The following is a 15,495-nucleotide window of genomic DNA, read 5'->3' as shown; positions in this document are numbered from 1 at the left end:
ACAGATTCATTCCGGTTCCCAGACATATCCCTGAAGGTAGGCTTAGGTTACAGTACAGTGGTACCTCTGGATGTGAATGGGATCCGTTCCGGAGCCCCGTTTGCATCCTGAGTAGAATGCAACCCGCGACTGCACATCTGCGCATGTGCGTGACATCATTTTGAGCGTCTGCGCATGCACGAGTGGCGAAACCTGGAAGTAACGCGTTCCGTTACTTCCGGATCACCACGGAGTGTAACTTGAAAATGCTCAACCTGAAGCATATTTAACCCAAGGTATGACTGTACTTAACAACTAGAACTATTCCATAAAGAAGTTAGTCCCAAGTGACTGCGGCTAAGCAGTCCCTTCTCCAAATACATAGCAACATCCAAAATGGAGAACACACACACTGATCATAACATGGAGGCCGTGTGCTCCTCCATGCTAGTACAACAGACCACACCCTCTTCAAGTCACATGTCCACTGTAGGAATGTTGTACTTGACTGTGGTTTTACATCCCACACCACTGTCCCCCAGAACCAGGAGAGAATACAAAAGGGAGGAATGGAGGAAGCTTCCACGCAGACACAGTCTCTGGCTACATGCATGAAACCCATCAGTGGAAGGTACATAAATCGGTGGAACAGAGGTGGTCCCCTGTTGCTGCAACTGCTCCATAGAACGCGGACCAGGGAATAGCTGCCTAGCTGTTAGATTGGTATTGCGTAGATATCCGGAGCTGTAGAAGTGACTGTGTGTGTTATCTTTGACAATAAATATTTAACTATCAGCCGTGTGCATTCCTTTGGCTAGGAAGTGACCTTGACAGTGCCCAGGACTCTAAATAGTTCTAGAGTTGCATTGCTAATGCAATTACTTAATTGCTACTTTGTATAGATGTATCTTTCTTCTAATATCTATGGTCACATTACAACTCTACAAGATAATACTTTGAAAGCCAATATTTTAAACTACCTTATCACTACAAGCCCAGATTTACTCTGCAAACATCTGGCTGAATTTATGGATGATAAACCATTTTGATTCACTTCACTCCCCTCTTTTCAGAGCTTACTACTCAGCATGTATTTGCAACACTTGTGAACAAAGTAATTCTTTATTCTGAACACATAGGGATGCTTCAAAATCAAGGGCCAATTCATGCCATCTGTTCGATGAGTTGAGATGTCAGTTGCACTAATTTGTGCAGAAGTTGCCATGTAGCAAAGAGGTCATGTATTTGCTTTCCACCACTGTCAGTATAAAATCTGTATTTTATTTTTATTTACTTCCTATATTTTGGGAGTGCCAAACAACGTAAAGTTGTTTGAATTGGGGCAAGAAATAGACTGCAAGCCATTGCAGTGGCAAAGATGCTCCCCTATTTTTATCCTGTAGCATTCATAGGGCTACTACTCAACTTTCAGTGGCAGACCAAAGTGTGAAAATCTGGGGCATTTGCAATGGAGAAACAGTGGGGGAAAGAAGGTGCTTAATCCTTTCCCTGCTTTTGTCCCCCAGAACCTTCTCCCACTAGATGCTTTTTAATAATTTAGAAAACCATTTCACTTTTGTCCAAATGTAGGACTGAAAGAGTGGCTTGCACCCACTATATAATACACTAAAATGAAATACAAAATGCACCAAAACAAACAAAAAAACTGAACAGCAACTGGGGCAGGGAGGGAAGAAATCAATGCTCAGTGAACATCATAATAAATAAACTCAATCAGCACTGTCTTCAATTGCTATCTGAACACACAGAAAAAGGCCTTGCCAAGTCCTTGTAGGAAGTGAAACTCAAAGGGTGGGCCCAGTACTAAGGCCTGGCTATGGATCCTTGCCTCCACAGACAGTGGAGGAAAGTGTAAGAAGGCCTCTTCTGCAACATGCAGACAGGTTCATGAATGAAATGTCCCTTTGGAAATCTAGGTAAACCACTGCTTTTCAGCCAGCCAGGCTCCAAACGTGTGCTTGTCACCATTTACAGGTGCCCTGCAGAGGTGTGGACTCCCAGTGTGGGTTCTAGTACCCAAAATGTCATTCCAGCCTCTGAGGCAGGAGGGTAAAACATCAGAAAAGTTGTAAGGTGGGTGGTCATGGAGAATTATCAATGGCTGCTTTCATCAGGCTTAAAAAAAACCACAAACCTCCGACAAACGTCTACACATTCTACATAATATAACCAAGCTGGCTTGAGTAACAAGTCTTTTAATCATTAACCATTCCATCCCTGTTCCCCCTTCTGTCAGCTTAATGATTATTATTTTTATCTCTTAAAATTAATATGAGATCATGGTCCTTTCATTTACTCAGCCACCCCAGTATGTCAACTTTCCAGTTGCCTTCCCCCTCAAATTCCTAGCTGGGAAAGCAAAATCAATATTTGGCTAGAATACTCTGCTCAGAGTGGATAAGCAACTGGAAACAGTTTATATAGTTGAATAACTGTACTAGTAAGTAACTGTATCTTGGAGGGCTTGTCTCTGCTAAACGTTCTTGATCTAACCAGGCATTTGCACATAATATCTAAAGATTATTTTGTTTCCCAGCCTAAGCCCTGTGCTGAAATTGGAAAGGTGCTTACAAAAGGTGCTGAGAGAAATTGCCAAATATGAGCAGTTTTACAGAATGGTTATCTGTCTTCCATGGAAAGGCCAACAAAAATGACAAGGGGCCTGCCTTATGAGGAAAACCTACAACTAGGGTTTTTTTAGAGTAGAAAGTGGGACAGCAAAGGAGGAGACATAATAAGAGGCGTACAGGATTATGCATGGTGTGAAGAAAGTGAGGGAGTTTTATTCCCTCTCACTGATGCCATCTAATGAAATTGATGAGAAGGTAATTCAGGGCAGACAACAGGTAATTACGGAATTTGCCATCGTAAGATATAGCGGTGGCCAGTTGCTATTAAATCACAATGAATCACTAGGCCCAGAGGGAGGATGCCTCTTAATACCTCTTGGTGGAAGCAACATGGGAGCAAGTTGTTGTCTTTGTGTCCCATTAATGGGCTTTGCATAGGAACCTGGTTGGCTACTCTGTGAATCAAAATGCAGTGTTTATCAGGCAGAACTCTTGTGAACTTTCCTTGCTGGTTCCCCCATCCCTAAGAATAGCAATGCATATAATATACTTAATCACAAACTAGAACCATTATTGGCCATTAAAAACTTCCACTGGAAGCAGAACAATGGGGTTCGCTCATAAATTTTACATAGAGGGCCACTTTAAAAGGAAAGACACCTTGTGATTGTGAAATTCGAGCGTTCGGCATGCATGGCTTTTTTGCACACACTCTTACGGACCAGACATTGTTTGCACTTCTTCCACAAGACAAAATACCATTGAAAACTCAAGTGGTTGAGATGTTTCTGGAATTACTCAGGTGGATCAGAAAATAAATGAGATCATTAAAATGAAAGCAATCACCATAAATAATCAAGCAGAACGATCATCATCATAATGATAGGAAGACATAATGATAGGAGATACATTCCTAAAGAAAAAGAAAAAGTCATCAATATTTTCATTTTGTGCCACTCATTTTACCTTAATGGCATGCTTCAGTGCATGGGCGTCAAAAAGCCGTGCAGGTCTCATCAGAGCAACCATCAGTCTCTCAAATTTGCCTGTAAGCTCCGATTTTAAGTCATCAACCAGGTCCTAATTGACAGAATGAAGAATGCCTAATTAATAAGAAATGCCTGACTAATGAGAAATGCAGTTTAAAATTAACCCGTCAGCCATAAAAACTGGAACATCACTAGGATGAATGAAAAGTTCATGAAGGGTGTATACCATATTTTTCCATGTATACGAAGCCCCCTATTTTGGGGGACTCAAAATTAAGAAAATGGGGGGAGATTGCCCCCATGTATAAGATTATCCCTCCCTTTTTTAACATTATTTTTTAGTTTAAAAAAGACCTAGTCTTGTACACAGAAAAGTATGGTATTTATTTGGGGTTGCATGCATGGAGTAATAAAAAATTTGCAACCAGTAGACCTGAAGTATTATTCATCACTAAATCCATATTACACAGACAAGTGCACACAAATCAACTCCCAACCCAAAGTAGCCTCCTTACCCTGCCAAACAACGTTTTAAATTCCACTGCAATTTCCTGGCGTTGCTTGTTGCTTCTGTTCGTTAGAATCTTCACAATTGGGTCTTCATCCGTTCCTTAAATTATGCAAATTAAAAACAGAGTGATTGATTGCAATGATGAACATAAATATTTTGTAGATGAATATGTCAAGCATTGAAAATAGGCTACAGTACACATGAATATTCACTTTCTAGAAATTCTGTGTTGCCAGAAGAAAGTTATATAAATAGCTCTCTACTTCACTATACAATCTCCAATCCAAACATATTTTAACATGCATTATTGGTATGGCATGGCTATACCAGATGTCTGCCCATGAAAGTACCTGGTCTATGAGGGAGATTTCCATGAACTCCAATTACCTTTTTTTCAAGCACTGCTTGCAACTAATTAGTTCTCCAACCTCCTGCTTCAACGCCATTAAAAGAAAAAGGGGGAATTGCCTCTCCCAAGGTAACCCCAGCCAATCAAGAACCACTATGTGTTAGGCAACCAATTAGATTTAGTGATACAACAACACTGCATCTGAGTGGGAGCAGCAAGTATCACTCTAATTCTGATCAGGCTTCCCAATGATGCCAAATAGCTAATTAAATTTGTCTATGCTTTGACATCATGAAGCCAAATCAATGCTTCCAGCTCACACTTTAATCAATCAGTGATGCCCTTATTTTAGAAAAAAATAATTAACATTTCCTGAGAAATGTAACTATTTTAGAACAGGACTTCCACTGTTGGGGGGGGGGGATGGACAGTTACTTTTACTGGAACACATTGTTAATGATTGCTTTTCTAAGTATGTCATATCCTGCTTATCCAAACATCAGTGAATGACTGCTATGTCAAGGGATGAAGCAGGAATCCGAACATGTTGATTAACTGATAATGGTCCACCTAGTCTGTAAAACAATTAATGCCTTACCCAAGCCTTTCATTGCCTTTCGAAGGACCTCAGCATCAGCTCTAGCATCAAAGCCAGGGAAATCCTTCACGGTGCCTTTTGTATACTAGAAAGAAACACGACATTACATTAAGGCATTGCAGTTTGGGCAATATTACGATAACTCCAAAAGCGGGGGGGGGGGGGAATCCTTAATCATCGAATGATTATTAATTAATCATTAATCATTAATCATTAACACAATATCTAAAAGACATGAACCATAAGAATCCAACAAGTTTGACTCAATGTTATGATGCACAAACACGTTTGAAAAATAAAATATTTAAAATACAAAACTTTCCAACACAAAAATAAGATAAAATCCTCCAGTCAGATAATTAAGGGCTGGACAAAAAGCTAGTTAGTTGCACTTCCCAAACATCTAATGCAAGTCCCTGAAGAAGGCATCCAAATATAGAAGGCAAAATAAAATGTTGTGTGTGGGTTTTTTAAACAAACAAACAAAGTTTCACGAAAGCGCATCGTTTTCTTGAAGAGAATTCATATGCCCCTAAATTCAGGGGTAGCCAACATGGTGCCCTCCACAGATGTTGTTGGACTCAAACTCCCATCAGCCCCAGCCACAATGGCCAAAAGTCTAGGATTATAGGTGTCCAAGATGGCTACTAGGTGTCCCAGTCTTCATAAACAAGACTCCTTATACAACCCTTCTCTTCAGGGACTGGGCAAGTGTTCTTGGGAAAGTTTGTGCTTTGGAATCACAATGGTTGAGCCTTCCTGTTGTAACTTAATCAATTACTTTTGTTTGGGCAAATGGGTACACAGCTTTTTGAATTTATTTACAAGATGAAATCCAGTTCATCACCTCCTGACCGAAATCTGCAGGTTCTGTGCATGGATTTGCCTTGTGCACCAGTGGTACACACCTGAGAAGAGAAGACTCAGTGGTCACACGATGTTGGGACACCAGAATACATGTCAATTCCATTCAAAATAATGTGAATGGGTTCCTTACTGATCTCTTGTCAGAACTGACAACAAAGATAAATGGACAACTTTAGAAGTTTCAAGGATAATCCAGACCACCACCTCATGAAATTCCTTTAAGATGCAGAGTAAACAGGAAGGGGAAACAAAGATTTGTGGTACACCAATGTATTTGCTTACAAATGGTCACCACATGAAGAACTCCCTCATGCCTTCACAACCTCAGATACTCACCTGAATCTATCCTAGATGTCAACCTATGGTAATAAAACAGTTGTGTGAAGGGCCATTTCATTTTTTCGTCTGTTCCTTTCCTCCAAATAACCCTCAGTTTTACAGTCTACACTACTGATATTGTAACAGTATGTGCAAGTTTCACAATATGGCAGTAAGTATCTTCTTATTCTTACTTGTTGGGTTATATTAAGCTAGCATTGTTCTCTGACTCCAGCAAGGAAATTCAACTCTTTATTCGCCAGTTTCAATTAATCTGCTCTATTGTTAGAAAACTTGGAAAAGGGATCTAGTTCAGAGGGCAACCATCAGTCAAAGGCAAAGACAGAGGACAAAACAGAATTGGCATCTGAACAGCAGCTGTAATTTATCTGGCAGCAGCTGTGTGTGTTATTCTAAGCCAAAGCGGAATCATTATATCCCAGTAGGATAGCTGCCATGCTACACTACATTAAAAAAAAAAGAATCTAGGCAAAGTAAATGCAACAGGCAACATAACAACATGTCAGACATAACACATTTTATTCAATTTATTCTGGACTAGAAAGCTCAAAAGACCCCAAAAGACTAGTACACACTATTTTTCTGCCCCTAAATTCAGAATGATTATCTCCACATCCACTGGCATACCCTGCCCAAACTTATAATCAATACAAATAAATACTATTGTTCAGACTTCTATGTTTCTGCTCATTGTGGCAAGGGTGCCAGTGTCCTCTAGCAAATGACTAGGCCCACCACCACCATCTTTGTAGTGGAAGATTTAAGACAGGATTATTCCAGCAGTTGTGCAGTGACTCTGCTCCCTCCCAGCTCCAAGGCTGGAAGGCCAAGGGTTGTTTGACTGCTTGAGGGGAGCTGTCCAGCACCCCTGCCTTCCAACTGTTCTAACAACCCCTTTCCCCGCAGGCAAGACAACCAGAGCCCTTCTTGGACACCTGGAAGCAAGGCCCCAAAGCATCTTCCTTACAAAGGGTCAAGCTTACAAGCTCCTTGCCTGCCTGTCTGAAACAACTGGCTAGTAAGGCATTTCCTTAGCAAAGAGGAAATTCGTGACCTCCATTTTTCATATCAAGGCCAATAACTGCAGGCCCCTGTTATTCTTATTACAAACTGCTTACAAATGATTCTTAGCTTTAAAATATGAATCAATAAATAAAATTTGGGTTTAAAGGAGTGTTTGGATAAGAAGACTGATGCATGTATACTGTCTATTGAAATCAGTTTAAAATAACCTTTTGATTAGAGTATGAACTGGTGTGGAGGAAGGTTTTAAAAAATTAATCTGAAAGTGTCTCAAGACTAGGAGATCAGCAAGGATTATTTTTTTCATCTTGGCATTAAATACATATGAGGGGGAAAGATACTGCAGCCAAATTAAAGAGGTACTTGCTTTTTTTCAGTATGGCTGAATTAATTCCCCAGTTCAGCTAAGTTTTCTGGGGCTGTCTGATGTTTGTGTTAGGGTTACAACACTTACACTACAATTAAGAGAACATGCTGAGAACAGGCTGTTTGCAATGCCGTGTGCAGTTAGGAAGAAAGAGTTACACAGAGTTGGCATAAGTGTTCATTTCCAGATCTTATCATAACATGTGTGGGCAAATGCCAGCAGAATGCTTGTGATGGAGAGAAATACCACAGAAGGGTTGGGGAGGAGCATGCAGTACACTGAAGACTCAATCCTGCATGCAGAGTTTTGCAACGAGCTTCCGTTCACACACAAGCAATCCTAGTTAAACAGCTCAGATGATTGGAAGCCCTCCTCTTGCAAGTATATGCATGTTTAACCACTGTAATGCTAGCATTCCGACTAAAGACAGTGACATTCATTGTGAAGGTAACTTACTAGGATTTTGCTGCGGCAGAACCCAGGCGGAACACTACCAGCCTGCCCATTAATTCATTAGCCAGGACAGCTGCCAGTATTGAACTATGTAAACAACGCTATCTGGGTGGTGGTGGGGAGACTACAGTCTGCAAACATACGTGTGCTCTGAAAACAGGAGAGTTAGCAGAAGGTGAATGGGAGAGAAGACAAGCTAAGCAGTGATGTAAGGGGAGAGAAAGATCAGCCAAGGTATGTTTGAACAGCTTCCCAAGGCCTGTGGGCTGCTTTAGTTTAAAAACAATAGGAGTTATGGAAACCTGCCAGTTTGAATGGAAGTTCAACAGAGGAAAGACTGTTTAACTCTTCCCTCTCCTGCCATTTTCCCATTAAAAATATCCTTTATAAATGAGAAAACTTTGTAATTCTCTCCCACTCCGTGGGAAGAAAAATCAACAGAGGGATTTTGAGTAGACAACAACAGGATGGGAAAGGGTTAAGTAGTCTCTCCTTCCACCACTCCTTCACACCAGATTGCAGCTACTTCTCCTTTTTTAAAAAACATTGCAAGGCTGTCTGTTGCATAACCATCCACTTTTGGTCCTTAGCTACACCATCAATTCCTAAGCACTTACTTTTAAGAACATCACCCTTGCCTATTCATTTGTTTGCTACACCACTATTAAAATCCAATCCATGTTCTCCTTTGATAATTGATCCAAGAGAACAACTATATTCTTCTTGGGTCCCTCCAAACCAGCAGCTTGTTGCGGAATCGCACCATCTGTTTTCAGATAGTGGAAAAGAGACAACATGACTCACACTGGATTCGAAGGCCTTTCTTCTTCACTGTTCCTTTTTGCAATCCTATGCCTGCACCTCATAGCAAAGCTCCATGCTTTTGTGAAACTGACTTGGAAAGAGGTCTCTTCCTGGCTCTCTTCCATTAGAACACTTGTGGGTGGGTGAGCAGCCAATTTATTTTGACCAATTTGTGCCATTGCACCTGCATCCCCGACCCATTTATTATTGCTAATTTTACTGGCAGAAGCTAGCACTGAGTATTTAAAAGTCTGTATTAATGTGTCCCATACCATTCTTCTTCTCCCCCCACCCCACTTCCCACAGTCAACAAAATGCTTCAAAAACCTTAAAAATGCTGCAGGACGAGAAATAAAAGCAGGATGGGAAACAACCAAGCATGGCCTGGACAGCAACAAACCTGTAATGTTTCAAGTCCGCCCTGCTCTGAAAAATTGTTTTATGTATATATAAGTAAAGGTAAAGGACCCCTGTTCAGTTAAGTCCAGTCAAAGGCAACTATGGGGTTGCGGCACTCATCTCACTTTTAGGCCAGGGAGTTGGTGTTTGTCCACAGACGGCTTTCCGGGTTATGTGGCCAGCATGACTAAACTGCTTCTGGTGCAATGGAACATCGTGGCAGAAACCAGAGCACACGTTTATCTTCCCAATACAGTGGTGCCTATTTATATACTAGCACTGGCGTGCTTTTGAACTGCTAGGTTGGCAGGAGCTGGGACAGAGCAACAGGAGCTCACTCGGTCACAGGGATTCGAACCGCCGACCTTCTGACCGGCAAGCCCAAGAGACTCAGTTGTTTAGACCACAGTGCCACCCACGCTAACAGGAAAACACTTCTGAGTGTGCTCCCAATATGAATGAGCCTGTTTTGTGTCTCCAGGGATGTGTGCTCTAGGGGCCAATTCCTATATTGAAGTGCAACATACATGCAGATCATGTATGTTATGAAAGATAGATGAATGAATCAATCATTTTTCTTTTTATAAAGGAGTATGAGCACCAACCGGGACGCGGGTGGCGCTGTGGGTAAAACCTCAGGGCCTAGGACTTGCCGATCACATGGTCGGCGGTTCAAATCCCCGCGGCGGGGTGAGCTCCTGTCTTTCGGTCCCAGCTCCTGCCCACCTAGCAGTTCGAAAGCACCCCTAAGTGCAAGTAGATAAATAGGTACCGCTTTCTAGCAGGAAGGTAAACAGCGTTTCCGTGTGCTGCGCTGGTGCTGGCTCACCAGAGCAGCTTCGTCACGCTGGCCACGTGACCCGGAAGTGTCTCCGGACAGTGCTGGCCCCCAGCCTCTTAAGTGAGATGGGCGCACAACCATAGAGTTGGACACGACTGGCCCGTACGGGCAGGGGTACCTTTACCTTTACCTTATGAGCACCAACCAGAAAAGAACCAAACCTATGGTTTTTAAAAAGCTAAATTAATGGATGTGCCCCACCCTTTCCAGCTGATGCAATATGCATATATTTTACAATATACTTTCCCTGAATATAAATAGTTTCATAACAAATCATGGATGTGTGGCAAGGACTGTTCAGGTTTTAAGCCATTTGAGTGACCCTTTTTTTTTTCAAATGTGCATTCTTGAGTAGGAAGACACTCTGTACATGAGTAGAGGCCCTTCGTACAAAATTATTTTTAAAAACCCAGAAAAAGTAGCAATGTTGGTTTAAGGACTGCCCAATTAAACATACCTAAAAACAGTACACACATCTTTTATACTGCATATTCTCCAAATGTACACACATTGCAATCAACTCAATTAATGTCCTGGGCTTCCTTTCCTAGCATCTTGGGACAACATCCAAGCATGTAACAGTTGTGCACCGCTACTATAGAAACAGCTTTGTTAGAAAAGCTAAACTACTCCAATTACAAAGGACGTGGGTAATCATTGCAGCAAGGTGGTTATTCTAGACATTAGGTGACAGTACTGTGATATAACATTACAACTGTTAGTCAACCCAGGCTACAGCAGAGCAAGACTAGGCAAATGCTAAGTGCCAGTAACTTCTGTAATCTACTCTTTAGCATGCCTTCCATAAGACTAATAAATTATCTTACTTCACTTGTAGTTAGCTCCTGCTTGTTCATTCCTCATAAGCCAGATTTGCCCATGCTGCTTTGAATGTTATCACAGTGCCAGACTAGATATGATGTGGAAGATATTTGAACAGACTTATTTCCCAGGCTTCAAGAATCAGAGTAACTGCAGACAAAACTAGCTGTTCTGAGCCCCTTATTATTTACTTCATTTACATCATTCATCATCCGATTAAATAATCAAGCTGTTTCTCTGTCTCATCTATCTTCTCAAAGATCAAACTAAGCTTCATGGAATTCAGAAAATGGAATGTTTGTATGAGCTGAGCCGGGTACTTCACATTATTTTGCCTCTTACTCCCTCTTCAGAAGTTATCTCACACACATTCTAATGAATGCATGGAGAGGCGCACAAATGCTGTTCCTGGATCTGATATCTCCAACTCATATCTTCCTGTGTTGAGTAAAAGATCTGAAGAGAGAACCTATGGATATTTGTCAGAAAACGCTTAGGCTCCCCATGAAATTCAGGAAGCACAGACAGTTGGGGTTCCCTGGCCATGTGAAAAAGCCTATACACCCAACACACGAAGGTCTGGGAACAGAGCAAGGATGCTCAATGTGTAGGTAGCCCAGCTTCCTCCTGGATTGTAGCCCCATGTCAATGTCTTTTTCTCAGATGTTTTGTTCAGACTGAGTGTTGATTCTCATGTTTATGAATGGCAACCAACTTCTGGTTAAACCAGTGTTTCCCAACTGAGGGCCATATGCCCCCCCTGCTCCCCCCAGGATATTCAAAGTGAAAATGTATAAATGGGGGGGGGGGGCACAGCACAAGGCTAGGGGCCACAGAGGGAAGTGAGAAATGGTGAAAATAATTTTATTTTATTTTTTAATCCTGATTGGCTGGCTGTCCCGCGTGGCCAATCACAAGCAGGTAAGAGGGTGGCCCACCAGGGCCTAATGCTCCTTTTTGCCATGTGTGTTTTCTTGGAGCGGTCCTGGTTTGTTTTCAGTGGGAGAGGGCGATAGCTGAGGCTCCCGTTTTGACCACTAGAGCCTGCGATCCAGAACCTCCAGGTCAGGTAATTGCGGTGGTGGGGTGGCAATGAGTAGGGCTGGGCGAGCCGGAACTGCTTGTTGCTGCTGCCAGTGCTGGGCCCAGTGGCAGCCTGGGCCTGACTCTGCAAGGCGCAGGGTTCGATCCACCCCAGCGCCTAGCGGATCAGGACCTTCGGATGTTGCAGAGGGGTGCAGGGCCCACCAGCAGCATCAGCCCAGGTTTCTAAGCAGAGGTCGGATAGCCGTCTGTCATGGAGCTGAGTTTCCTGAATTGCAGGGGGTTGCACTAGAAAGATGACCCTTCCAGCTCCATTCTAGGGTGTGGTTTTTCTGCTTCAACAATATTTCATTATGTTCCCATCATTTTTTGCATTTTTTTTTTTGTATAAATTATAAAAAATATAAATAAAGTATGTCCTATTTACAAACAAAACATTTAAATAGCTACCTTTCTGCCAGAGGGATGGGGGGGCATGGACATAGCCAGAATTTTTGTTAGGGGGCAGACTTTTCTTGGGGGGGCAGAACCTCAGATTTGTATTGATTTTTACTTATTGGTGGGGCAGCTGGCCCCCGCCCCCCTTGGCTACGCCCATGAGGGGGGCACAGGAAGGAAACAATGTTGGGAGGGGGCCGCATAGGAAAAAGGTTGAGAAACACTGGATTAAACACTTTGAGCAAAAGCACCATATCACATAAAGCCTTCAGGACAACATCTTACAACGGAGTCATTTTGCACAATCCCCTCAAAGTTACTGAGTGATAGCAAAGCAGCTGGACCCACTAGTGCCAGTGGGAGCTGTGTGACAAACATGGGGACATGTTCCAACCAGGAATGAGGCCGGGGCAAAAGCTTAAAGGCCTCTCCCACTGTGCCATGCTCCCAATCTATTTATGAAAGAAAATCATTTACCTACAACCAAGTTGCATTACAACTGCCACATATAGAGTGGCCCATTTTTCCCAGAGAGTCCTCTTTTGAGTTTTCCAAGCTTTCTTAAGAGTCAAACTACATCTGATAGGGGAGTTCCTTAACTGGAATCCAAACATCTTATGTTACAGACAGCAGCCCCAGTGTGAGGAAGTTCGATTTGCACAGGACCTGTGGAGCCTCAGCACCACACTGATTTCTCAACTCAGTGTCATTCCTCAAAGCTGCTATTGCAATACAGAAAAATAAAGTTGCACATTTAAACTACAGTATTAACCTCATACGTTTCTTCCTCTCTGGTTAATAGCAGCTCAGGGATGGGGCAATTTGGGCTAGCACTATGACACTGGGGCAAATGGCTGTTTTTTGTAAACTTATAAAATATCTGTAGTCCCATGTGTTTAGTCCTTCAGCTGCCATTCCTGGACACTTCAAAAGTAAAGTCTTGTGATGATACTGAAAAGTCTTCATATACATTCAGAAAAAAATTAACTTTAAGGTTTATAAAGAAAAAAGTCATTCAGAGAGATAGAAAATGAATGTAATGCAAAAGAAGTCTGGCCACAAGGAGTAAGTAATAGAAAACAGAGGGAGGAGGAAAGTGGAATTTGGAATCTTTCTCTCTGCCTGGCTTCTCGCTTCTTAACCACTAGAAACAGGCAACGCCCACTCACAGCACAAAACTACAGTGCAGAAAACTTGGCTAAAAGAATGGAAAATGGGGGAAAGTCTGACGTGGATTTCACATGATTAGGCTGAACTCGCGTTGCTACGGATTCTGTCTCTCTATAAAACTCTTGGATAGACTGACTCAGACGGAATTCAGCACTAAGCAGTATGAAAGTTAAGGGCAGAAGTGAAAGTCCCTTTTATCTGTAGGGCAGACTTCCCCACCCACCAGAAAACACTCCTCTTCAGTAAGGCAGGGACTAAGAAAAATGATGGGGAAACAGACTGTCAAGGTCATAGAATTATAGAATCTTAGAGTTGGAAGGGTCTCAGATGGTCATCTAGTCCAACCCCCTGCAATACAGGAATCTCAGCCAAAGCATCCATGACAGATGGCCATCCAATCTCTGTTTAAAAACCTCCAAGGAAGGAGAGTCCACCACCTCTTGTGGGAGTCTGTTCCACTGCTGAACAGCTCTTACTGTCAGAAAGTTTTCCTGAATGTTTAGTTGGAATCTCCGTTCTTGTAACTTGAAGACTACTGGTTCGAGTCCTACCCTCCAGAGCAGGAGAAAACAAGCATCTCCCCTGTTCCATGTGACAGCCCTTCAGATATTTGAAGATGGCTATCATATCATCTCCTCTCAGTCTCCTCTTTTCCAGGATAATCATACCCAGCTCCTTCAAGCGCTCCTCCTAAGGCTTAGTTTCCAGACACTTGATCATCTTGGTTGCCCTCCTCTGCACATGTTCCAGCTTGTCAACATCCTTCTGAAATTGTGGTGCCCAGAATTGGATACATTATTCCAAGCGTGGTCTGACTAAGGCAGAATAGAGTGCTACTACAGGTATTACTTCCCATGAACTGGGCACTATAATTCTGTTGATGCAGCCTAGGATTGCATTAGCTTTTTTTTTTGCTGCTGTATCACACTGTGGACTCATGTTAAGCCTGTGGTCCACCAAGACCCCTAGATCCTTTTCACATGTACTGCCAGGTGCCAACTTCCAAGTAATTAAGAGAGGAAGGAAAACTTTGTTATGTCTCTGCCATAGCAGCATCATTTTAAAGGCAACAGCCACCATGACTGTTCCTTTGCAGAGCTTACTTTGTGAGTTTTAATGAGACTTTCCCTCAACCTAACCTACCTCACTGGGTTGTAATAAAGAGGGAGGGCGGTTAGAGACCCTGCACATCGCCCTGAGCTCTTCAGAGACAGACTGGGAGAAGGAACCCATACAGATAAATGAGTGCCCTGCAAGATGGCGCCAAGGCTGCTTCCCCGCCCACCCACTTCGTTAATTTAATAAAACACATTTTAATAAGGAGAAAGAGAAGGAAGCCGGGTATGACTCACCTTTGCCATTGTTTCGGGAATCGATCCGGCGAAGAAGAGACGCTGCAAGAGAAGACGAGCAGAAAGTATCAGGTTGTGCTCTGTGCTGTTGCCAGTAAACTCTGGAAAGGGCGCAGGAAACGCGGGGGCGCAAAAAGGCGGAGCGGTGGGTTCCCTGCCAGCGCCCAGAAGTTCCGATTTCGCAATCGTCACGTCGGAAGCCAACGCCCAACCCGGCAAACGTGTCCCCACGTCCCCCCTTCCCTTCAGCAGGCGCACGGAACTATCACAGACAGAGAATGCCTTCCCTCCTGCAACGATGTTTACGCATTACTTATATACCGCAGGGCTTTATTTTATGTTTATTAGAGCACTGCAAGAGCCTTCACTACACTTCTCCATGAAGTGTCATTACCCCTCTCCACTCCACAACTCCTGGACCACACGCCCGCGGAACTCACCGAAACTCGGCCGACGGGGAGCAGCGAAGCGCACGGCAGCGATTACGCGCACAGAGTGGAGGCGCCGAGGGAAGCGCTGCGGTTCTCGCTGCTTGCCACGCCCTGCGGCCAAGCGTCGT

At 43.0% G+C, this 15,495-nt stretch overlaps 2 protein-coding genes across 2 annotated transcripts in view; both read right to left on the bottom strand.

Moving 5' to 3' along the window:
• SMIM43 (small integral membrane protein 43) overlaps positions 1-15,495 on the bottom strand; it is a 243,752-nt gene that overhangs the window by 207,131 nt on the left and 21,126 nt on the right. The gene's annotated exons all lie outside the window — the stretch shown is intronic.
• ANXA5 (annexin A5) overlaps positions 1-15,495 on the bottom strand; it is a 26,358-nt gene extending 10,863 nt beyond the window's left edge. Inside the window, exons 1-5 of the mRNA XM_081021437.1 lie at positions 15,377-15,495; positions 14,937-14,978; positions 5,018-5,102; positions 4,075-4,169; positions 3,537-3,650 (exon numbers count right to left, since the gene is read on the bottom strand). Coding sequence (XP_080877563.1) covers positions 3,537-3,650; positions 4,075-4,169; positions 5,018-5,102; positions 14,937-14,945 — 303 coding nt within the window. The 5' untranslated portion in view covers positions 14,946-14,978; positions 15,377-15,495. The remainder of the gene's footprint in view (positions 1-3,536; positions 3,651-4,074; positions 4,170-5,017; positions 5,103-14,936; positions 14,979-15,376) is intronic.

Source organism: Podarcis pityusensis, assembly GCF_964106645.2.
Source record: "Podarcis pityusensis genome assembly, chromosome: 9".
NCBI classification, from domain to species: Eukaryota; Metazoa; Chordata; class Lepidosauria; order Squamata; family Lacertidae; genus Podarcis; species Podarcis pityusensis.
Note: the sequence above shows the minus strand (reverse complement) of the source record. Positions and strands in the feature narration are given on the sequence as shown.